Source organism: Octodon degus, unplaced genomic scaffold (assembly GCF_000260255.1).
Source record: "Octodon degus isolate 3935 unplaced genomic scaffold, OctDeg1.0 scaffold00027, whole genome shotgun sequence".
NCBI lineage: Eukaryota > Metazoa > Chordata > Mammalia > Rodentia > Octodontidae > Octodon > Octodon degus.
In genome coordinates, this window is record NW_004524603.1 from 16,469,917 (window position 1) to 16,495,139 (window position 25,223).

The window sequence follows — 25,223 nt, forward strand, 5'->3', positions numbered from 1 at the left end:
TTTTTTTTTTTTTTTTTGGCAGAACCAGGGATTGAACTCAGGCCCTTCTGCTTGCCAGGCAAGCACTTATTCTACTGAGGCATCTCCCGGCCCTTTTTTTTTTTGGCGCCAGGGATGGAACTCAGGATCTTGCAATTACCAGGCAAGTGCTTCTATCACTGAGCTGTCTCCCCTGCATTGTCATAAAATCTTGTCACATGTATAAATATAAAAATTTTCAGCCTCCCAATTTTTTTCAGCCTCCTAATGTTTAAAAAGGACTAGCTTCTTCTCAACATGCAAATGTCTTTGAATGTAACTTCACTGAAAAAAATTTCTTCCAACCAACTTCCTAGAGTAGCCCCTAGTCATGGCCCTGCCCTGCCCTGCCCTACCAGATGTCAGGTACTAAACTCATAACCAAGCTGTCCTGCATAACATTTCTCGCCAACTGAAGTCACACCCTTCCAAACTGAGTGGTACCCCTCCTGCATCACTGTCAGTTCCTACCAGCACACCAGAAACCATGCTCACTTCAGTATCTTCACCACTCAACACAATACATGGCACATAGCAGATATAAACCAAGTATTTAAGGAAATGAATTGACCAGCACCACTCTCGAGTTTGAAAAACCAAACAAACCTTTTTTGTTTGCAGTACTAAGCACTGAACATAGGGCCATTTTGCACTGAGTTATACCTGTAGCTATTTTCTTCATTTGAGACAAGTTCTCACTAAGTAATTCAGATAAATCACTTCTTGAAAGTTTTGTCAGGGATGTAGTTCAGCAGCACAAGTGCCTTCCCAGCAAGCATAAGGTCCTGAGTAATTCCCAGTATTAAAAGAAGAGAGAAAGAGAGAGAAAGAGAAAGAAAGAAAAAAAGAAAGTTAACTTTCACATTTAAAATTACTTTCTTGGGGCTGGTGAGATGGCTCAGTGGTCTAAAGCACCTCCTTAGAACAAGCTAAGCTAAGCAAAAGCAGAGACCGCAGTTCAATCCCCAGCACCACATGCCAGCCAGCCCCGCCCCCGGTGGGCTGAACTGGCCACACACACACTAAATAAATTAAGTTATAAAAAAAAATAAAATAAAATTACTTTCTTTTACTTAACTCAATTTACTTGATGACTTCAGAAACAACTTATCTAAAAACACTGTAAACTTATCTTCATTAACCTGATCCTTCTCACTAATCTACTTCTTCCTCTGCTTAATTCCCTTAATTCCAATTTCTTTTTTTCTTTTTTATATATTTAGTTTTATAGTACAGAGTCTACAGGGTTTACATGGATCTGACAAGTAGTGATACCCGTTTTCAGCCTCCCAAGCACTGGGATTACAGGCACACAACACCATGCCCAGTCCTCTCAGTGCATCCCTGGGCAGGGCTGGCACGGCATGTTGGGATCAAAGTCCTTGCATCTGCTTAAGCAGGCGCTTTACCTGCTGAGCTATCTGGCTGGCCCTTTAATTCCAATCTTACTAAAATTTCATCACTCCAACACTTTTATCAGTAGTAACTTAATTTCAGAAACTTAAAAGTTGCTTTTTAAAACAGATGTATTTATATACCTAACATTCTACTTTTAGGTGGATCAATTACTTATTCAATAAGATGAAAAGAAGCAGACATGGTATACATAACACCTGTATTCCCAGCATTCAGGAATCTTGAGGCCAGAGGATCGCTGCTAGGCTACATAATGAGGTCAAGGCCAGCCCTAACTACATAGTGAGACCCTATCTCAAAAACAGGGGAAGAAGGGAAAGGAGGGAAAGGAGGGAGAGGAGGGAGAGGAGGGGGAAGAAAGAGAGGAAGGGGAGTAGGAGAAGAGGGGAAGGAGGAGGAATGATGCTGTTCTAGATGCTTGGCATATAATACTGGCATATAATACCACGCCTTACAAGAAGTCAAAGAACCAATAAAGGAAGCTTCAGTAAATAAAAACTATTCTTTGAATAAAATCCAGAACCTACTAGGGCACCATAAAACCAATTCAGAATTTCTTACAACGAACCCTACCACATCTGATCATTTCTAACAGAAAATAGCTTGGGTTGGTGGTACAATACAAACCTCTAGTCCTTGTTACTAGGGAAGCTGAAGCAGGATTCCAAATATAAGGCCAGCCTGGGCAACTTATTGAAACTGTCTCAACATAAAATTAAAAGAGTTGGGGCTAGTCAGGCATGGTGGTACACACCTGTAATCCCAGCACTTGGGAGGTTAAGGCAATAGGATCCTTCTGAGTTTGAGACCAGCCTGGGCTACAAAGTGAGCTCAAAGCCAGCCTGAACTACATAGTAAGACTCGGTCTAAAAAAGGACCAAAAGAAAGTTGGGGCTTCAGCTCAGTGGTACAATGCTTTCATAGTAAAATGTACAGGTCACTAGGTTCAATCTCCAGTATTGCAAAAGAAAACAAATTAAAAAAAGATACTAAAAAGTTATAACTCAAAGGCTGTTTTCTCTGTTCTATGTTTTATACCTCCCTGATTAACTTACTAGTTTATAGTTTCAAAGGGCTGGTGGTAAGATAGCTCAGCAGACTAAGTACCTGCTTAGGCAAGTGCAGGGACGAAGGTTTGATCCTTAGTACCACATGCTATGCCAGCCCCACCCCCGGGCACACTGAGCCCGCTGAGACCCAGTATATGCCTGTAATTCCAGCACTCGGAAGGCTGAAAACAAGAAGCTCACCATGAGTACGAGCTGCATAGTGAGATCCTGTACCAAATAGAAAGAGAAAAAGAGAGAGGGAGAAAGAGAGAGACAGAGACAAAGAGAAACACACACAGACAGACAGACAGACAGACAGACAGACAGACAGATAGACAGATAAAGCGGGCCAGGGAGATGGCTCAGTGGCTGGCAAGCACAAGGGCCTGAGTTCAATCACTGGTTCCACAAAAAAAAAAAGAAAAAGAAAAAGAAAAAAGCAAGCAAGTAAGCAAAGCAAAGCAAGAATTAGTTATAAAATCTAAAGAAGGCCGGCCAGATAGCTCAGCAGATTAAAGCACCTACTTAGGCAGATGCAGAGACAGGGTGATCCCCAGTGCTGGCCCCACCCTCAGGAGCACTGAGAGGTGATTGAGACTGGGGGCATGGTGGTACATGCCTGTAATCCCAGCACTTTGGAGGCTGAAAACAGGAGGATCACTATGAGTCCAATCTGTGTAGAGACCCTGTACTAAATATATTTTAAAAAATAAATAAAATAAATAAAACTAAAGAGAAGTAGTATGTTACAGAAGCACCTTCATGAAACTTAATTCCAAAAAATTTGATACAAATTGTCAGTGATGTGCACAATTTTTTAAAATCACACAAGTGTTTGATATAAAGTCCAACCTCTTAATAATGAAAAAAGTCAAGAAACACACCTCTATGTATTCTTTTGCTAAATAATCTTGAATATTGGCAAACTTATAATCTCCCGGAAGTAACAAATGTAAGGAATAAGGTCAGGAAAGCTAATGAGCATCCTCTAGTTCAGTTACACAACTTACAATTCAGTTATTTTCCTTCTTCATCTAACATAAGAAAGAAAGCCAGGCAAAGTGGCACACACCTGTAATCCCAGCTCTACCCAAAAATCCCAGCACTCTAGAGACTGAGGCAGGAGGATCACCACTGTGAGTCTGAGGTCAACCTAAACTATATAGTAAGTTCAAAACCAGTCTGAATTACACAGTGAGCCCGTCTCAAAAAAACAAAAAATAAACAAAAGATATCTTCAACAAAAAAAGGTGTTAACTATTCAACTGTGACCCAGAAAAGGACTTGTTCTACAGGTAGCAGATACTAAAGATGTAACAGCTCTACAATTAATTATAAGCCATTTATACCTAAAATGACCTGCTAATAGCAACCCTTTTTAAGACTTTAGAATACAAGCAGCCATAGTGCATGTAGTGACTTTCAGGTTCTGAAGGATACCACTCTGATATAATTCTAAACTCTCATAAAAAAGATCCTAGTCCTCAAAACTTTATATTCTCAAAGAGAATCACAACTACTCTGACCCATCCTCAAATCTACAATTCTACATATTAGGCTGCCAAGAGAGATTTGTTTCCTAGAGTCTCCTCTGGAAGTACCTTTGTAAGACCTTACCGTACCTGTTTATCAAATAATTTCAGGACACTATCATTTTTAAGCCTCATCCTATGTTCTGTGCCTTAAGAAAAATGCTACCCAACAGTATTTTTCTAGCCAGCCATGGTGGCATACACCTCAATACCAGGACTCCAGAGAGGCTGAGGCAAGAGAATTACTGCAAGTTGTGGCCAGCGTGGGCCATAAAGTGAGCTGAAGGCCAGCCTGAACTGCACAGTGAGACCCTGTATCAAAAAAAAGGGGTGGGGGAGGAGGTGCATATACACAAAAAAGAACAAGACCTGCTGGAGAAGTCTAGCCCCCTGGTGGGCTGAGCTGGCTACACACACACGCGCACGCGCGCGCGAATAAAATTAAAAAAAAAAAAAAAAACAATTAGTAACATTTTGAGACTGATGGTATAAGGAGCTAGCAAGACCATCTTATATGTGACAATACTACTTTCAAATTAAACTGTAAAGGTTTCAGTATTTACTAAAGTATTTTTCTCATTGGTTCCACAATATAAATGTACATACATCTTAATAAAATTGCATACTATTTTGGGTAAAACTCCATTTAGCAGTAAAGTTTAAAAATAAATTCTAAACTAAAAGTGTAAAGCTATGTAATATCTTAACTACCACTGTATAACAAAGTGCTCTTAAAAAAGAACTGTTCTGAAGCATGGAAAAAAAAATTTTTTTTAATTCTGTGAAGAAATCTATTACTATAGATTTAAATCATTAATCTAAATAAACAAATGTAAGGGATACAAATCAATCCTCTAGGTACAATACTGCTTAATAATTTGATAAAAATATAAGCCTTTGTACAGTTTATCTAGTATACCAGTAATCAAATAGATTTAATTAACACGTACAGTTCCAGAAAGGACATCATGGGGGCAACAGTTGAGAAGGTGGCTCTTGCATACTCTGTCATCACTGAATTTGATTCGTTGACGAGTAGTATCTCCTGTAATATAGAAAAGTTAATAGCATACAAGGTTAGACAACTGGAAAACACTTATTTTCTGAGAGTCCCAGTATCACTAGCTTTTTATGTGTGGCTATATACACACACATTTATAAATCAGGTCAAGAGGGATTAGCTTTTTTATAATATCCTATAGAAAGACTACTTTATACAACATGCAGTTGCAGTATGTGTACTGCACATGTAATTCAAACAAAGTGGGAAAGCAATGCATTCTGTTAAATAGAATACTTCAGGAAAGCATAGGATTTTAGAGCAGGAATGGACTTTAAAGTTTATCAAGTCCAACTCCTTCATATTGCAGATGAGAAAAACTGAGGCCCCAAGAGGTTAAGCGATTGCAGCAGACCCACTAAGAGAATTTCTACTGGAATACACTGTTCCCTTCTTGACAGTAAGCATTGATTTATTTTGTAATTATTTACATTAATTGAAAAACATAAAAAGTAATCTTGCAAACATTGCATACACACTGCGAATCCCCACTGAACCCCAGACGCCATTTCTTCCACTATTTTGTTCCAGCTGAAGTGTCTCCCTTTTGCTGCTGGGAGGAGTTAGAGAGGGTAGAATAACGCATTTAAGAGCGTACAAACCTGGAAGAAGGACTTACACACCAGTCAAACAAAGGCACATTGCCTAAATGAAATGTTAACTTTCTAATGCCTCCAAAGGGTCCACAGCTCCAAGTTTTATGTGGTCTGTGCTATATACTGCCAAACTGGGTACATTTACATTTATTCTGTCTTCATATAAAACAAAACACCTAAGCAACAGAAGCATCCAACCTGCTTATCAAATATGGTATCTACTCAAAATTTTAAAGAATCTAAGAAAAAGAAAGGTAACTAGCTCTGATAACAAAACACATCTATATTTTGCTTAGAATCTCTGGGGGGGGGATTCATAAGGATGTTTCCTCTTTCTATATAAAATGATAAGCCCTAAAAAAACAGTGTTTTATTTTAGCCTTAAATTGGTATCATCATTAATGAATGAAAACCTACTGGTGAATTACTGAAGCAAAAACTATTGGTACCAAGAGATCATAAATACTCTACAGCTGACAACGCCTGGAACACTCCAAAAACTTTCATCTAGGAAGTCAATCATTCAGATTCATTTATGTTTTCACAGATAACAAGGCTAAAATTTAACCTTTCAAATACTGTTATATTGAAGAGCTTAAATTCGATGAAAACACTATGGGGTATAATTTTTCAAATTATTTTAACTTGGTTAAAAATAGTTAAAGAATTTTCTACAGGGTATACACATTAAAAACAAAAATGTATAGCTAAAACGATAGCTTCAGAGCAGTTCAACAATAGGTTTTCTAGAAGCTAGTCTCTAGTAGGTTATTTTTGACACAATTTGGAATAATCCATTTAGTGTTCACGCCTGCTACTATAATAAAGGTTATTTTGATGGTCCCTTTTTCCTTTTAAACACAACTGCTTTTGTTCCACATTCATTAACACATCTGAAAAGTTAGTGATAACTCACGGCTCGGCGAATGCGGGGCCTTTCTGACACTCCCTTGCAGATTGAAGTAGGCAGGCATAGATACATTGAACCTTTACAAATAAAACAAGGGGCCAGATTGTTCAGTTTGTATAGAATAGACTCTGCCAGCAATTTCAATACAGCATCTAGAAGTACATGTTGACTGAAGATTCTTGTATATGAAAACAAAAGTGAACAAAATCAAAGTGTATTAATTCTTTTATAATACTGATTTAACAAGTGTAACCCTAGAAAAGATACCTAACAACAAGTAAAAGTCCAAGGCCAGCTAAAGTGTTTTTTTCTTTAAGTTTTTTAAAAAGTATATTTATCAAGACTATTAAGTACCTCAACTTCATGCTAGGATGGCACTGTGGTAAGTTCACACCAGAATGCCTAAGCTATCTAGTAGAGGCTTTCTGTTTCTTATCAGTTAAGGAAAAAAAAAATCTTTTTGTTTTAAATCTGTACCCTAATTACATTAAGGACTTTAAATGTGAAAAAAACTTTAATTTGGGGGGGAAAAAACTTGCATGTCCAGGAATCCCCTTGCTACAGGTATGTAAGTTCTTTGACAATACACAGTGCTTGGTAAGAATTATGACTCAAAAGTATAAGCTTAGAATAAGGTATAAAGCCTTAGAATAAAATGAAGATTCGGAAAGGTTTAAAAATCAAACATTTCCTCTAGTAGGGTGACTTTCTGCCTAAGAAATTATGTTAAATCTAATACTAAGGTATATGTGCCCTGAAGACACTCTGCTAAAATATGAACAACTGCAAATATGAATATAGCAAAGAGTAGCCATGATGAACTTTTTAAAAAGAAAAACAAGTCCATAAATCAAAAGGCATTTAAAACTAACTCCTCACTACAAACTGAATGGCTGCTCCATAAACATCTGATAACTGTAGCAAACAATAAAAGGGCCATTAAGTATCAATCCTTACAGAAATCCTTAAACAATGAAACAATAAACCTAATAATTCAAATTCAAAAATACTAAGTAAGGGACTTAGCAAGTGATGATCTGTTCACTGGGATTATTAATTCTATTTTAAAAACTTAAAAGTTACATTTTAATACAATGTGTCTACAATGCAGTATTGAATAAATGCATATAGGTTTATGCCATAGAAGTATAATTTGGTTAAACTAACACAGAATTTCAAAATAAAAATATTGGTAATTTTAGTATCTGTCAAAATATCTGGCCCAAACCATGTTTTTCAAAAGAAACTAGCTAAAATAGCATCCCCCCCAAAAAATAAAAACCTACAAATGGAACAAATACGAAAGAAAGCTGCTTATAACAAAAGGAAACACCTTAACAACTCAACACATTTCATGGGAGGGGGCCACATAGTCACATAAAAAAATCACTTCAATTGTGTGAGCCACTACCTTCAAAAACTTCTCACAGAGCAGCTAAAAAAAGACAACCTACGGGAGGAAAAGCTTGCCCTGTCACACTGACATTGGCTCCAAATCACAGAATCCAACCTTTCTGTGATTCTATTCTCTGTGCCAGGCAATGGAGAGCAGAAGACAAGCACTGCTCTAGCCTTCGAGAAGTCCCCACTTTGGTAGAGAAACAGAGAACTTACTTAACCATTAGTGTGAAATAGGTGGGGTTTTTGTTTCGTTTGGCAGAACAGGGGATTGAACTCAGGTCCTTGCGCTTGCCAGGGTAGCGCTTATTCTACTAAGCCATCTCCCCAGCCCCCTGAAATGGGTGTTTTAAACAGATAGTACTTAAAGTAATTTTAAGACCAGCATGACCATCAATAACCGGAGAGGTTGGGAAGGGCTTCATGTAATCAGTAAAAGCCAAAATTTGAAAGATAGATAGTACTCAGAACAAAGGAAAACAGAAGACTATTTTCCACACAGAAGTAATATCTCTGACAAACCTGATAGGCAAGAAGGTTTGAGAACAATAAGTAAATCACATTTGGATTTGGCAAATGACTGTATGTAAGGGAACAGCAAAATTGAGACCAGAATATATTGCAGGGGTAAATTTTTTTTTTTTTTTTTGGGGGGGGGGAACAGGGATTGAACTCAGGCCCTTACGCTTGCCAGGCAAGCACTTAGTCTACTGAGCTATCTCCTCGCCCCTCAGGGGTACAATTTAATGTCTTCATTTTTTAATCCAGATTTTTGGTATATAGACAAAAACCTTTAAAAATGTTCTAATGCAGCAGAAATGGGGTCAAATTATTCAAGTCAACAACAAAAAAAATTTTCCTACCTACATAAACATGGTAGACTCTGTCCTATTGCCTCCACAATAATTAGGCTTTGCAGATACTACAAGGCCAAGTTTTTTAGAATTAGAAATTTGATTTAAAACTTTGGCAAACAAAGAGCATTTGAAAAGAAGCACCAAAAAGTCTATTAATCTATTAATATTTCTTCTCCAAGAAACTATCCTCAAAGTTACAACTCTCTTGTCTCCCTCTTTTGTTCTACCCTTTATGGATATTATGAATTATAACCTTTATCTTGAGAACACTTGAGGTATATACAATAAAAACTGGCCTTGCTAGTATTTCTATATAAGTCTTTAGCCAACATAATAGAGCCTGAAGTGATACTGAGTCAGACAGCTTCAGTTGGGGACTACAAACAGGCCAATATAAAAGAGGGCTCCTATCCAAACTACTACTCAATACCACTTTTCTCAAAATCCCCTTCAATCGCTCGGGAGAGAAAAATAACTCCATTACATGTAGTAATATTGCCTTTTATGGTCCTGCCTTTTCAGAAACTGACTTAAATTTTAGGAGTTAACACTTGAAACCTTAACCTAGATGGTTATCTCACACTGTACAAGGTGCATGCTATTTTCCAGACATCCACCCCCTCCCTATTACCACCCACCCTCTCCCACCCATACAAACAATAAACCAAATTAACTTTCATAGATTTAGATGCTATTTTAAAAACATCAAAATTTTACTTTACCCATTCTCTCCGATGCTCCCTGTATTTTTTTAAGCTGTGAGTGGATGACCATGCTATGTGATCAACAACTGTGAAGGCTAAGCAAAAGTGAACTGAGTTTAGTATTATAATTTCAAAGAAAACCTTAAAGTTTGTAATATTTGACATACTTAATATATGCAGAATCCTATCTTACTGCATATTATCAGGCACTAATGGCAAGCAATTTATAAAGGCAATCAACACTTCTTTTGTACAGAATTAGTTTAGAGCTTAGCTTAGGGAAAGCAAAAGAAATGCCAACAGCACATGAAGCAATGGAAGCATCCCCATATCTGTAAATGAGGCCAAGAAGGGAGTCCCTCCCCCACTTTCCAGTTTAACAACCAAATCCCTCCCCAAGGACAGACATTTTAGGGGCCAAATGTCACAGCTATCTTGAAACAAAGCAGGTTTTCTCCCTTGGAAGATCCATATCCCTTCAATGATAGAAAAGCTAGACCTAAAAAGAGAAGTACAGAACTGACAGCTTAAAGCTCTGGTCTCTCTGACTCCTTAAGATCTCAAATGTAGAGAAATGTTCCTCTCCTATTACCAATTCTTCCAGTATGTGGGAACTACAAAGAGACTCACAGACAGTTTCCAGTCTACCCCAGAGCACAAAGACCTTAAGAAATGCACAACTAAACCCTTCATGTAGATTCAAAGTAAAAACAGGTAAGAACTGCTGTCTGGTGACTGCAATCGAAGAAACCAGCCTGGACATCCTTACACTTCCCTCATACTTCTTCACCAACTGTACGAACTACACCACCTCTGTTGTCCCTTCAGACACCTATACAAACCTCTTGCAAGTAATCTTTAAATGAAAAGGGAAAAAAAGCTTTACTATTTCTTTATTCCCAGCCATCAACTTACAGGGTTCATTTCATAAAAAAGGACTCTCCACTATGTCTTTATACAACTACAAATGCTTTGAAAACATTTTATGGTTTAGTATTTATATTTCTCAGGCATATATTATGACAGTCACCTTGTAACTGTAACATCAAGTGAATCAAGTGATTTTTTTCTAAGCTTATAGTCATGTAGAGAGGGCTGACCAAATAGCTCAGTGGATTAAAGTACCTGCAAGCAGGGCCGGGGCCGGGGTTTGATCCTAGGGCCTGCCTGCTGCCACCACCACCACCACGCCCTGCCGCCCCTAGGACATGCTGAGACAGCAATTTGAGATGGGCAATTGAGACTGGGCATGGTGGTCATGCCTGTTATCCCAGCACTTGGGAGGCTGTAAACAGGAGAATCACTACAAGTCCAATCTAGTAGTGAAACCCTGAACACTCCATAGACCCTTTCCTAAAATACAAAATAAATAAATAAATAATAAATATAATCATGTAGAATAATAACAGTGGCTTTTCTGACCTCCAAAATATACAAACAAAAAGATACTACCCACTTCAGAAAGTTTATCCCTCTTAATCCTTTGGTTCATGTGGTCCTGTAGTTTTATAATCACAAATAGGTCTAATATTACCCCTGCCATAATCCCCATAAGCTCAATGTCTTAAATACAATGCTCATTGAAGAAAAACTTTCCAAAAGAAGTTCATCCTTGTTAGATCTGATCAAATATTGTCTTTAAAGTTAAAAAAAAAAAAAAAAAACCCCAGCCTTTGTGTCAATGAAAATCCATTTAATAATATAAAATGAGTGGGACATATCTTATGTAGAAGAAAAAGTGTATAGGTCTTTAAGAGCTAACAGAGGGGCTGGGTTGACAGCTCAGTAGAATAAGCGTGCAGGGTCCTGAGTTCAATCCCTGGTCCCACAAAAAAAAAAACAGCTAACAGAATAGTCCAAATGGGGATATCAGGCCAGAAACACTCAAGTAGCTACAGTGTGAGGCACTATTTACTCTGCCACAAACTTATCTTCTCTCATTACACAAGCAGTCTTACCATCTGGCAAGAACTGAGGCCAATGTTATTTCTGGGGGTACTTCCTTCTCTCAGATTTAAGAGAGCCACTAGAAAAGCCTGACTTCTTTCTTTCTTTTTGAGACAGGGTCTCACTATGCAATTCAGGCTGGCCTTGAGCTCATTTTGTAGCCCAGGCTGGTCCGGAACTCACAATGATCCTCCTGCCTCAGCCTCCCAAGTGCTGGGACTCCAGGTGTGCCCCACCACATCATGCTAAGCCTATTTACTTAAGAATGAAGTTTAAATGGTCATATAGAATTTAAGATGTATGCTTTAAAAATGCACCCTGCTTGGGCTGGTGAGATAGCTCAGTGGCCTAACAAACCTGCTTAGGCAACCTTAGGCAAGCGCAGGGGACTGCACTTTGATCCCTGGCACCACATGCCATATCAGCCGCACCCTCAGGGTGGACTGAGCCAGCCAAGAAAAGCAACCTGCTCAATTTTGTATTTTGATATTCAGGCAGAACTGCAATTCTCATAATTGTAGTTTAAGTAACTGACCCCTGCTATCATCCAAAATTTTCCATGTATAAAATTAGAGGCAAACGGGCTGGAGAGATGGCTCAGTGGTCTAAATCACCTACTTGGAACAAGCTTGGCAAAGCACAGGGACCGCGGTTCAATCCCCCAGCACCACATGCCAGCCAGCCGCGCCCCCTGGTGGGCTGAGCTGGCCACACACACACACACACACACACACAATAAATGTTAAAATAAAATAAAATAATTTAAAAAATTAGAGGCAATGAAAGCTATCTTTGGCTATCAAGTAAGAACTGAAAAGAAAAAGAAAAAGTGACTGGCTGACTTATCAAATTATCTGTTAAAAAAGACTGGTGGTATTACCTGTTGACAGTGATTTAAAAAAAACACAAGGAAAGTCTTCCCAAAACTAAAACCAATAAAGCAAAAAAAAAAGGAAAAGAGAATACTACAGACATAAGTGACAACCTAAAGATAAAGTTAAAATGAATAGCAAATCATCATGAAGGAGATGTTAGCCTTAAAAACTAAAAACACAGAAGAAGTACTGTGTTACACTGAAAACAGCAAATTCACAAAAAAAGGTGTCTCTAGGGGAAGGACTTAGACAGTGAAGGGAAATTCAAAGGACTTTATTTGTATACTTTATTCACTTTTTTAAAAGTCAGAAATATAATTTAAGAGTCTACACTATGCACTTTTTTTTTTTTTTTTCCAGAACTAAGGATTGAATCCAAGGCTTCCTGCACACTAAGTGCTCCACCACTGAACTATATCTCAGGTCTCACTAACTGCCCAGGCTGACCTCTAACTTTCAATATTCTTGCCCCAAGTAAGTAGGATTCTAGGCCAGCACCATCACACCAGACTCCTTCATAATTTTCAAAACCTTTGTTTGAAATCAGGAATTTATTAAGCAGTATTACAGGATCTGTTGCTTAAAAATACATGTAGGGCTGGTGAGATGGCTCAGTGGCCTAAGGCACCTACTTAGAACAAGCTAAGCCAAGCAAAGCACAGGGCCCGCGGTTCAATCCCCCAGCACCACATGCCAGCCAGCCCCGCCCCATGGTGGACTGAGCTGGCCACACACACACAAAATGAATAAATAAATAATAGACTTAAAAAAAAAAATACATGTAACTAGGGGCCAGGGAGATAGCTCAGTAGAATAGGCAGGTGCCTGGCAAGCACAAGGCCATGAGTTCAATCTCCGATTCTGGGGGAAAAAAAAAAAATACATGTAACTGTGTAAATGTCCATTCCCTGCTACATTTATAGTACCTCTAAGATTATTTTATTACTGAGTCAAAAGAGCACAGAATGTGTTCATAATTCTAAAGAAAGAAATAACAAAAATTCAGCAATCTGGAAATACTAAGTAAAGTAAGATTCTACTATCAAAAAAAAAAAGATTCTACTGCTATCAATGATTACTATACCCTAAGACACATCAACCAATACATACATACACTACCAGTGGTATAAGTATTCCCTCTAATGCCACAGGCAAATTTAATTGTAACACAGGAATGTTTCACACTAATAAGAAATGTTTTCTACAGAGGTTAGAGTTAGGATCAGCTTTCCTAAGAATCACAGCCTGCTCTGTTCCTGTCCATTATGCACAATCATAGCCTTTTTCCCCTCAGTTTCTTTTGTTTGTTTTTTGAGACTGGGTGTTGCTATATGCAGTTCAGGCTGGCCTTGAACTCACTATGTAACTCTGGTTGGCCTCAAACCTGCATCAATCCTCTTTTCTTTTTTTAATTTTTATTTTTTAAAGCCAGCTCAGCCCACACTGGGGCAGGACTGGTGCAGCATGTGGTGCTGGGGATCAAACCTTGGTACCCTGAGCCCCCCCCCCCCAAGCTTGTCTAAGTAGGCACTTTGCTGAGCCCTCACTGGGCCCTCGATCTTATGTTAGCCTCCCTAGTTCTAGGATTACAGGTGTGAGCCAACATGCTCAGCTCTTCTCCTTCAAAAAAAATTCTTTCCCTCAATTTTTATTCCAGAATTCCCTTCACAGTCTCCTGTGGAATTGGTTAATGAAATCCCCGTGGTAGTACCAGTGGTTACCATGGAGTAAATCACTAAAGGAAAGGTAAGAAATCAAGCTAAACAAGGTAATCTCACTTAAATTTGTCTCATAAATCTGTATTCTGGCTAGTCATTTCTACTTAGAAGTTTGGATATATACAGCTCAACAACTCTCTTCTCAACTTTCTTCTAATACCTACAACAGTGTTTCCAAAGTATAGGATTTACACAAAAGAAAATGAGTTATGTGACTTATCAACAAGATATTTTAAATACTTGTCAGTAAGAAAGTTGCCATGCCCCCCTCCTGTCCCTCTCTTGGACAGGAGCTTTCTTTCTCTCAATAAATATATTCTGTTCATTAAAAAAAAACAAAAGAAAGTTGCCATGATAATGTCACAAAAGAAGTTTCTATGTGGCAATATGTATGATATACCTCACAAACTAATACAAAGAAAACATTAAGTGACAAGAATCATTAACTTAGTACAGTGTATTGATTATCAAAACTGTCCTATTAATCAGCTGTGAAATTGTCTCATTCATATTTATTTCTCAATAAAAAAAGAATCATTAACTTATAATTTTCAGAAAGTGAGTTAACAAAAATACAAAGAAATAGAAAACAGTATTAGTAAAAATAACATATGGGAAACATTTATTCTAGAACAATATTTCTCAAATTTTAATATGCACCAGGATCACTTTTTTTTTTTTTTTTTGAAACAACTGCACTATATAGTTCAGGCCAGACTCTAACTCAGCCATCCTGCCTCCCTGCCTCCTGAGTGCAGGGATTACAGACAGGTATATGCCATCAGGCCCAGCTGGCAGAATACTTCTTAAATCACAGATTGTTGGCCACATCTCTAGAACTTCTGATTCACTAGGTGGGCCTAATAATTTACATTGCTAATTAAGTTAAGTGGTGATACAGAGGTTGCCGGTTTGAGAACCTCAGTACAATAGCGATTACAAGCTCTTTATTTTTTTTTTTTTAATTTTTATTTATTTGAGAGAGAGAGAGACAGAGAGAGACAGAGAGAGAGACAGAGAGAGAGTATGTGTGGTGTGTGTGGCCAGCTCAGCCCACCAGGGGGCGGGGCTGGCATGTGGTGCTGGGGGATCGAACCGCGGTCCCTAATGCTTTGCTAAGCTTGTTCTAAGTAGGTGCTTTAGACCACTGAGCCATCTCTCCAGCCCCACAAGCTCTTTTTTAAAAAGGATAAGAAATATCTCAGGCTTGCTAGCCATCTAACTCTACAATTATTCAACTCTGCTGTGTGCAAAGTAAAACAACCATGGAAGTACAAATATTAGTGAGCATGATCATGTTCCAATAAAATTTTATTTACAAAAATCAAGTAGCCACAGAACCAGGCCCTTATCTAATACATGCTATCAAGCAATTGAGAAGGGTATATTGTATAACCTAACAGTGGCAGAGAACACAGTACAGAACTAGGCACTGTATACCACATATACTACCCACTATAGACTACTAATGAGAAAATCAAAGGTTTGGAAGGATGATTCTGAAAGAGCTAATCGATGTCTGCAGAAATCTAAGATTTCAGGCAGGCATGGAGCACACTTGTAATCCCAGCACTCAGGAGGCTGAAGCAGAAGAATCCCTATGAGTTGGGGCAGACTGGGCTACATAGTGAGTTCAGGGCTACAGAGAGAGTTCAAGGCTACTCCAAACTATACAGCAAGACCCTGTCTCAAAAAAACAAACAGAACAACAACAAAAAGAAACATGAGATCTTTATCATATTCTAAACACATGAAAATAGATTCAGCAAAGGCAGCTGATTAACCAATTCTGTTCACTTTGGAGTCCAATAGATCAAACATCAGTTGCACAGAGTTCACAACTAAACTTGAACATATAGATCAATCTTTTTTTTTTTTTTAATTTATTACATTTATTTATTGGGTGTGTGTGTGGCCAGCTCAGCCCACCAGGGGGCGGGTCTGGCTGGCATGTGGTGCTGGGGATCGAACCGCGGTCCCTGTGCTTTGCCAAGCTTGTTTCAAGTAGGTGCTTTAGACCACTGAGCCATCTCTCCAGCCCCTAGATCAATCTTGAGTGTTTTACAAAATAAACTCTTTTATCCAGCCCGTGTTAAATAGCAAAACACAACATTTATTCAGTAGTCTGATCTATGTTTATTTTCTTCAACTAGTTTTAAGTTACTCAGTTAAAATAAAAATGGGCCACTGTATACTGTCCTGCAATGGCTTGCTCTAACCCTGCAGACTATACTTCTGCTTTTCCTTGGTCTAAACTCACTCTCCAGAGTCTGTTTCTATTCCTAACTTTAATAAAACTGTGCTACTGCTAAAAATATGATGCTGTAGACAATGCTTTTATTTGTATGTAAGTGCTAAAAAGCCACAAGGCTGTCAGAAGCTTATCCTTTACTCTCTCACCACTTTCCCAGCAACACACTGCAACTTTTTCCTTCATCATCTCAGTCTACAATTTCTTAGCAGACTGATTAGAACTGTGTAATTTCCTCAAAAGCCGTGTGAGCTGTAAGAATTCAATGTACTTGAAAACTTTGCTCAAATCCTACTTCTAAGGAGTATCTGTCTCAACTTATCTAGCTTTGCCCACACTTAACTTGCCTTCAGTTTTAAGCCATCTACTTATCTTAGTCCACTCCTTGCCTGAACCCTCAGCAACCTCAAGCTTCTAGGCTTACATGAAACACTTGTTACTGAACACTGATTCAATAACCCTGACCTCCACTTAGGAGAGCTACATGCCTCTGAACTCTTGTCTTGAACATGCAACTCACTAAACATCTTAGCTAAACTAGATCTTCAAAGTACCACTTGCTGCATATAGAGCTTCTGCAAAAACAGGCAAAATAATTTTCCTGTTTTTATTGATCCTGAGTATTAAGCCAAGGGCCTCACACATGGAAGGCAAGGGCTCTGTCAATAATCTTCATTTCTACAAAATTTTTCTTTCCTGAGACAAAGTTACTATGCAGCCCAGGCTGACCTCAAATGCATTGCAATCCTCCTGCCTCAACTTCCTGAGGGCTGAGATTACAGGTGTGTATCACCACACCTAGCTAAAATTTCTTACATTTTTTAAAAAAATTTTAACGTATTTAGTTGTTACAGGGTCTCAATACACGGCTCATAGTGATCCTCCTATTTTCAGCCTCCCCAGCACTGGGATCAGAGATGTGCTCCACCACACCTGGACTCTGGAGAACTCAGTGTGCCTGGGGACAGGCCAGCACAGCATGTGGTTTAGGGGATCAAACCCAGTCCCTGTGCTTGCCTGAGCTAGCTCACCGGCCCTAAAATTTCTCAAGGTTAAAGAACTCACAAAGAGGGGCTGCAGAGATGGCTCAGTGGAATAAGCGCTTCCCTGGCAAGCACAAGGGACTGAGTTCAATCCCTGGTTGGGGGGGGGAAGAACTCACAAAGACTAAGCTATATCCCATTATTGTCAAAAATGTGTTTTACATTAATGGCTATACCTCCTTCACTTAAAATGAATGATCCAAGTGGAATAAAGAATGGCTTATAGCTGACAAAGAAATAAGGTTATGTTAATGAGAGAAAATTAAGAGAAAGTTCATTTAATGTTGATGACAAGTCAAGGAACACAGGCTACAGTAATGATGATCTCATAAAGAACAAAACCCACTGAAGGAAACACAACCACTTGTACAATCCGGAGAGGGAGAGAAAGAGAGGAAAGAGAGGAGAGAGAGGGAGAGAGGGAGGAAGAGAGAAAGAGGGAGAGAAGGAATGAAGAAGACGTAAAAGGAAAGAAAGGGAGGGAGGGAAAGAAAGAGAGACAGTATTTCAGTCTTTGATGCAACAATTTCAGTGGTAAAAGTCAGGTATTACTAAACTTCTATTAGGAACAGGTAAATTACTTTCTGAAATTATTTTCCTAGGTTTTTTTTGTTTTGGTTTTGCAGAACTGGGGATTGAACTCAGGACCTTTCTATTGAGCTATCTCCCCAGCCCCCATTCCTAGGTATTTCTTGAATAGTTTCAATTTTGTATTGCACACACTATCACTATGTAATTGATCAACAGGACTGTTTATAGCCTCTATTAATCACAGAAGTATATCATATGTTTTAGTAATATTACTGTTAAACAGAGCTAAATTCACTTGAAAGTTTTAACTTGCCAAAACTAGTGCCTAACCACAGACAACTGACGAGCCTGTAAGATTCTCTCCTGTAGCCTACCTCAGTTTACAGGTTTGGGGAACACACTATCATCACTTGGCTGTTTCATCCTCAAGAGATAATCTGGGAGCCAGGGAGATGGCTCAGTAGGACAAGCGCTTGACTGGCAAACGCAAGGATCTGAGTTCAATCCCCGGTTCCACCAAAAAAAAAAGAGAGAGAGAGAGAGATAATCTGTGCTCCCATATAAAGTAATTAAAAGATGTGAACCCTAATCTGTAAGTTTAGGATATTATCTATCCCACTTTGTTTCATTCCTAATCTCTAGAACCTTCCCAGGTCTTTCTGAGATCAAGACCAGATGCTTCTTATAATCAAACTATGCTGGCAAAAAGGCTTTCACTAAGACATCCTTGCAATTACTCCAAACCAGTCAAAATGATCAGTCTGAACAAAGGCTCTTGATTTTTCCATTCTCTTCTCCCTACTATCAAATGGAATATGTTCAGGGAAAAGAATCTTGTTTTACTAGTGCTAATAACTAAAACAAAACGCATTTATAAAACGTAACGAACCTTAAACTCATGATAAATTATTAGTTAACATCTACTTATGGTTCCTCCCTTAAAAAAAAAAAAAAAAAAAAAAAAACTTTACTTTTTGACATTCTTAGTACAACAGGAAATTTAGTTTCCCACAACAAGTTACAGATTTAAGGCAAAAAAGGTTAAGTGACTTACCCAAGGTTACAATTAGAGACCAGGTCTCCTGAATCTCAGCCCAGTGCTCTTTCCTTAGCCCATGATGCCTTATTAGAAAAATCCAAATACAGTCAGACCCCTAGTTACATGGGTATGAGTTACACTGATTCACATATACAAACTTTATATAGTGTGACCAATGTTTCAACTCACGCGGTACCCTGCTTCCATTTATGCAGTATGCCAGGCATCGGCACGATTTTCAGTGGCACACAGGCGGTTGCCACCACCAGGGCCCTAGGCAAAATTGCAAAGAAGGCAAAGTTTGTCTTTGGCCCTCCCACCTCCCTTATGCATTCCTCTCCCACCTCCTAAATGCACCCCTGCCCAACCTCCCAGCACCATCATGCTACCCTCAACTGCCAAAACCCCCCACTTGCACCATTCACCAAATCCTGTCTCTCTGGCTGTGCCCAGTGATCCCAAATTACCTCTCCCTGCCAACAAAATCCCTATTCCTGAGGATTCCAGTGAAACATAGATAAGCTACATGGTTAACTTTTAAATAACTGAAGATAAGATACAACAGACTTAACATCTCCAAGGACTTTATAAAGGCACTAAGTAAAATCTTGGGAGGGAGGGGAGAAATCTTTCAGAAAAGAGGAGCAACATGTTCCCAGAGCCTTGGGACTCATAAGTCACTTCAGATTCTTTCAGATAGGACACGAAATATGTTGAGGGGGTTACTGCCACCTTGGGTTCCATTACCCAAAAGTAGAGAGTAACAGCTTTATACTTAGTCTCTCAGATTAAAAATAAACAAGGAACAAAGCTGTCTGAAATCCCCTCCTTACCTACCTTTTTGCCATCTCTCTCCTACCTCCTGGATCCCCATTTCCACCTCTTAGAGCCAAAGACACCCAATAGCATCCCCCAATATGCTGTTGCGTCCAATACAACACTTTCCACTATATGGTTTCAAAGTACATGGAGTTATCCAGTGATGTGTCCAAGCTCCCCATCCCTGGATAACTTGAAGTTGACTGCTAAAAAGAATAATCCTAAGTTAAAGATCCTCAATTTTAAAATCAAATACATAAATTCATTAAAAATCTAGTGATAAAGAAAAGACTACACTGATTCTTCTGTCATAAAAGAACTCCGGTTCTGCTAAATAAATAAATAAATAAAAGAACTAATTTAGGCATCGAAAAAAATTCTTTTCCTTGAAAGTGGTATGTTTCTTACTTTTGACCCAGCACAGCAGCGAAAATCCAGTCATTTCACCTAAAAGCAGTACTATGGTGGGCTGGTAAATGTGAATCTATTCATAAAAACTCTTACAACTGGAGACTAAAAAAAATCCAGTAACATGAAGGCAGGTGTGGTACCCCACATAGATAATCCCAGCACTTGGGGGACTGAGGCAGGAGGATCTTCATGAGTTCAAGGCCAACCTGGACTACACAGATATTCAGGGCCAGCCTGAACTACAAAGTCTGTCAAGAAAAAAAAAAAAAAAAAAAAATCCAGTAACAGACAAAATATGTAAATTTACTTGTATACAAACCAGAAGGGATCTTAAGAAATCCAGCTTTCTACTGGAAATACATACACCAAAACATATAAACACATAAATATTAGTTCAACTTTGCAATACTAGCTGACCAGTATGGAAATATATCAGGTGATAGCTATCTTCAACTTCATTACCCTTCCAGTAGTAAGAGAAAACCCAGCTGGCCACAGCATCAAGTTCAAAGCCAGTCTGGGCTACATAGCAAGACCTGTTGACACCCCCTCAAAAAAGGAAATCCAATCTGCAGAAAATATCAAAAACACTATCCATCAAGGATTAAAAAGATCATGATTTCTATAATTATTATAAAGATTACAAGGCATGGTGGCACATGTCTGTAATCCTAGCCCTTGGGAGGTTGAGACAGAAGGACTGCTAAGAGCTCCAGGTCAGCCTGGACTACACAATGAGTTCAAGGCTGGTCCGAAGTACATGGCAAGACCCTAACTCAAAATTGGAAAAGGTGGATTAGTCTCTTAAGATTTTGGATTAGCTGGGTATGGTGGTCTACATCTGTAATCGCAGAACTCAGGAAGCTGGGGCAGGAGGATCACTGTGCATTCAAGACAGCCTGCGCTACAAAGGCAGCTCAAGGCCAGCCTGAGCTGCATAAATGAGACCCTGTCTCAAGAAGATAAAAAATAAAAAGATTCTAGATGATGCCCCTTCCCAATACCTTCTCTTCATGTTGTAAAACAATCAATATTAAGACATGCCGGGGCCGGGGAGATGGCTCAGTAGAGTAAGTGCTTCCCTGGCAAGTGCACGGGCCTGAGTTCAACCCCCAGTTCCACCCCCCCAAAAAAAGACATGCTGCAGTTACAAACCATTCTTATCTAAATGTAAAAAAGATTAACAGTTAAACAGTTTTAGGGGCTGGTGAGATGGCTCAGTGGTCTGAAGCACCTACTTGGAACAGGTTTAGCAAAGCACAGGGACCGCAGTTCAATCCCCCAGCACCACATGCCAGCTGGCCAGGCCCCCTGGTGGGCTGAGCTGGCCACACACATAAATAAATAAAATAAAATTTAAAAAAAAGTTTTAGGAGCCAGGGATATAAGCCCCTGCAAGTTCCTGAGTTCGATCTCTGCTACAAAAAAAAGGAAAAGAAAAGAAAAGAAAAGAAAAAAATTGTCCACTGAGCCCCATCCCACTGGGGATGGAACCTAGGGCCTCTGGCTTTTTTTTTTTTTTTTTTTTTTTTGGTGGCGGGGAGTGCTTGGCAGGAAACATTCTTGCCCAGGCTGAGTTTAAAGTTGCTATCCTCCTGCCTCAACCTCCCACAGTGCTGGGATTACAGGCATGCACCCCCATACCCAGAAGACATTTTTAATTAATGCTAACTTTCAAAGTTTACTACACAAATAAAATTCATTTTCTTCTCAGCCTTTTCTTCCTCTCTACACAACCATGAACTGCTCGAATTGCCAATCTACACTTATTTGTCTATATGCTCCCTACAGGGCCTTTAAAAAAACCTAAAACCCCTGAAATGCCATTGTATATATGCACTGCTAAAACTCTACAATAAAATACAGTCCTTGTAACCTCACATATTTTGCTGCAGAACACTTAATTGTAAAAGTTACTGGTACAACCTAAATTTAAGTGTCTTTTCTAAACCAAACAATTTAAATAACTTGCCAAGAAAAAGGCATTTAAATGGCTAAGAAACTTAACTGCCCAAACAAGCAACATATAGAAACAAGGATTTTTATTTAAGTACTAGACCTTTCCTCCACGTTAGAATGGATTTAAACTGAATTTGAAAGAATACGTCAGGAATTACCATCATCACAAGAACAGCATTTCATAATTTTATTTAAAAATTCTCTTCATGACAAAGGGCCATCCAACACTTCGTGGCTTTCTATACATATTCTAACCTAAGTGCCTAAAAAGCTCTTTGTTTCCCTCAATTCTGCTTCACTGGGCATCAAATTTCCAAAATGGTTCTATTTGGGGCGCATGCAAGATTTGTCAATATTTACTGAACAAAGCCTCTATTAAATTGTCTAACAAAATGGAGGTCTCTCGGAAAAACAGGCCATAACATTTTTCTTCTCACAAAATGGGGCCAAACACACCCACTTCAAGAAACCATGGTTTGGGTCAGATTTTCCATAAAAATGGTTGAATCCGTGGGGCTTCACGGTGCATCTCCGGGACGGGGTTGGCAGTAAAGATTTCCTCCAGACCCAGGAAGGGGAAGGGTGGGGGCTCTTTCTGAATACTCTGGAGGACCGCCGCGAGAGATGATCCCAAAGCTCCGGTTTAAAGAACTATATCGGGGGCGGAAGCGCTAACGGCCCGCAGACACCAAATCGGCGACAGAACCGGTCGCCCGACTACGCGCGCGAGACGTGGGCTCTCCCATCCCAGCCAAGTCAACAGTAAAAGCACAAACTCTCCTTTCAGCCCCCCAGGCCCCGCCTCGCCCCATTGGCAGCAGTTCCCGCCAATCCGCACGGTCACCGCCCCCAAGCCCGCCTGCCAAGCCCCGATTGGATGGGACGGGAGCCGGGGACCGCGTGTTACCAATCTGGGAGCCCCTTACTCAACCGCACGCGCGCGCCCAGGTGCGCTCTCAGACCCCTTCCGTCGTCGGGCCCGTCCCTTCCCCCACCCCCAGGGCTCTGGCAGAGGCTTACCGTCCCGGGAGGTGCCCATCAACTGGTCCAGCATCGCGCGCATCTGGGCCTGCGCCGACATGGCGGCGGCGTAGAGGGCCGACGGGCGGGGGTGGGGCGCAGAGCGGCCCTTTCGGGCGGGGGGGATAAGGGGAAGGGGCAGGGGGAGGTGCGCTGCTGTCTCGGTGGCCGCCGCCGCTGCCGCCTCGAGGCCTGAGGAAGGGGAGCCGGCAGGGTCGCGGGAGCGTCCGGGCTGCGCTCCTCACGACGATGTGTACGTGGAAGACGGCAGCCTCCGAAAGCGACCCTCGTGTCCTCACTCTGTCCTGTTCCAGGAACAGAAGCGACACCGGCTAAGCTAGCTCTCGCTTCGAACACCGCCACCCGCCAGAAGCCGTCAGCCCCCCCGCGGCTCTGACGCCGCTCGCCGCCACCGTCGCCGCGGCGGGAGCGCGCACGCTCCTCGCGCTGAGCCGTTTCCCGCGGGGGCTCCACCAACTGGCGTCCAACCGCCGTGGTTTTGCCCGCCCCGCCCGGGAGGGGTTCCGCCCTAACGGCTCGCGGGCGCGTGCACGCGCGCCTCACGCCCCGCCCCTTCTCGGCTGTCTCGCGAGATCGGTTTCTCAACTGACTTGGGCGGCTCTGCCCTCGGGCTCCGAGGCCTGCGCTCGGGGCTGTGGTGGGGCTCTCTGTGGCCTTTGGCGCGCCAAACTGGCGACCCCGGCTCCACTTGGCGAAGGGTGCCGGAGGTTAGCCTGCGGGGCGTAAGAGACCGGGTCATCAGCCCGGACTGGAGCTGCCTCTCGAACCGGCTTCCGCTGGCCGCGTTGTAAAGACAGACGTTGGCCAGAGCCCTGCTTGGCGTTTACAAACTTGATAAAATATGAATTTTTCACGATGGGATGTGGAGCCGGATGTGGTGGCACTTCCGCCTAATCCTGTCACTCTAGGAGGCTGAGGCAGAAAGAGCGCAAATTCAAGCCTGGGCAATTTGACGAAAAAAAGGATGGGTCGTAACTCAATGTGAAAGCCTTGGGTTCAATTCCTATTTACTAGGCAAGAGTACAAAAAAAAGGACACTTTGTAGATACTTTTTTTTTTTTTTTTTTTTTTTTGCTTTGTAGATACTTTAAGAGTGGCAATTGCAGGAAGTCTTCCTACATTGTAAGTATGTACACATCGCCTTGGGGTTCATAATTCCTGGCTAATGTAGTCAGAATTCAACTTGAGGACCCTGGGATGTGGCTCAGTGATACAGCGCTTGCCTGGCATGTGCGGCATCCTGCGTTCAATCCTGAACCACAAAAACTGGTAACAGTCATTGTCGAGATCACATTAAATGCATATTTGGTCAGTAAAACTTTTAGTCGTATTATTTTCAATAATTGAGGGCTGAGGAGATAGCTTGGCGGTCTAAGCACCTGCTTGGCAAGCCCAAGGACAAGCTCGATCCCAGGACCTCATGCTATGCTGAACCCAGAACCGGGCGTGAGGGCGCGCCTGTAGTCCCAGAGCTCAGGGGCTGAGACAGGAGGATCCGTACGAGTCCGAGCTGTGTAGCGAGACCCTGTACCAAATAAAAAGATGTTTTTTAATTAACAAAAATAGGGGGCGGGGGCCGGGGAGATGGCTCAGTAGGATAAGCGCTTGACTGGCAAACGCAAGGATCTGAGTTCAGTTCCCGGTTCTGCAAAAAAAAAAAAAGTAGACATTTCAAAAATAGGGGGCAGGGAGATGGCTCAGTAGAATAAGTGCTTTCCTGGCAAGCGCAAAGACCTGAGTTCAATCCCGGGTTCCGACAAAAACAAACTAGTAGTGAGAACTTGAACACCTTGTAGACCCTTCCCTAAAATACGAAAAAAAAAAAATAGGGCCAGGGATTTAACTCAGAAGCTCAGTGCCTGCCTGGCATGCACAGTCATGAATTAACGATGGGGGGGAGTGGAGATAAAGCTTTCCTCCAGTTATTTAGAGGATTCAAAGTTTGGTATCAAGGATCAAACTCAGGACCTTCCACTTTCCAGGCAGGCTCCGATAGCCCTGAGCTATCTGCCTGGCCCAAGGACTCAAAATTGTTCTGCCCCCGCCCCC

The 25,223-nt window shown here is 40.8% G+C and overlaps 1 protein-coding gene across 1 annotated transcript in view; it reads right to left on the minus strand.

Moving 5' to 3' along the window:
- The window catches only part of LOC101563611 (putative RNA-binding protein Luc7-like 2), a 93,809-nt gene extending 70,574 nt beyond the window's left edge, over positions 1–23,235 (minus strand). Inside the window, 4 exon segments of the mRNA XM_004649005.2 lie at positions 4,966–5,060; positions 6,588–6,658; positions 19,134–19,217; positions 23,154–23,235. Coding sequence (XP_004649062.1) covers positions 4,966–5,060; positions 6,588–6,658; positions 19,134–19,171 — 204 coding nt within the window. The 5' untranslated portion in view covers positions 19,172–19,217; positions 23,154–23,235.
- Positions 23,236–25,223: the final 1,988 nt, after the last annotated feature.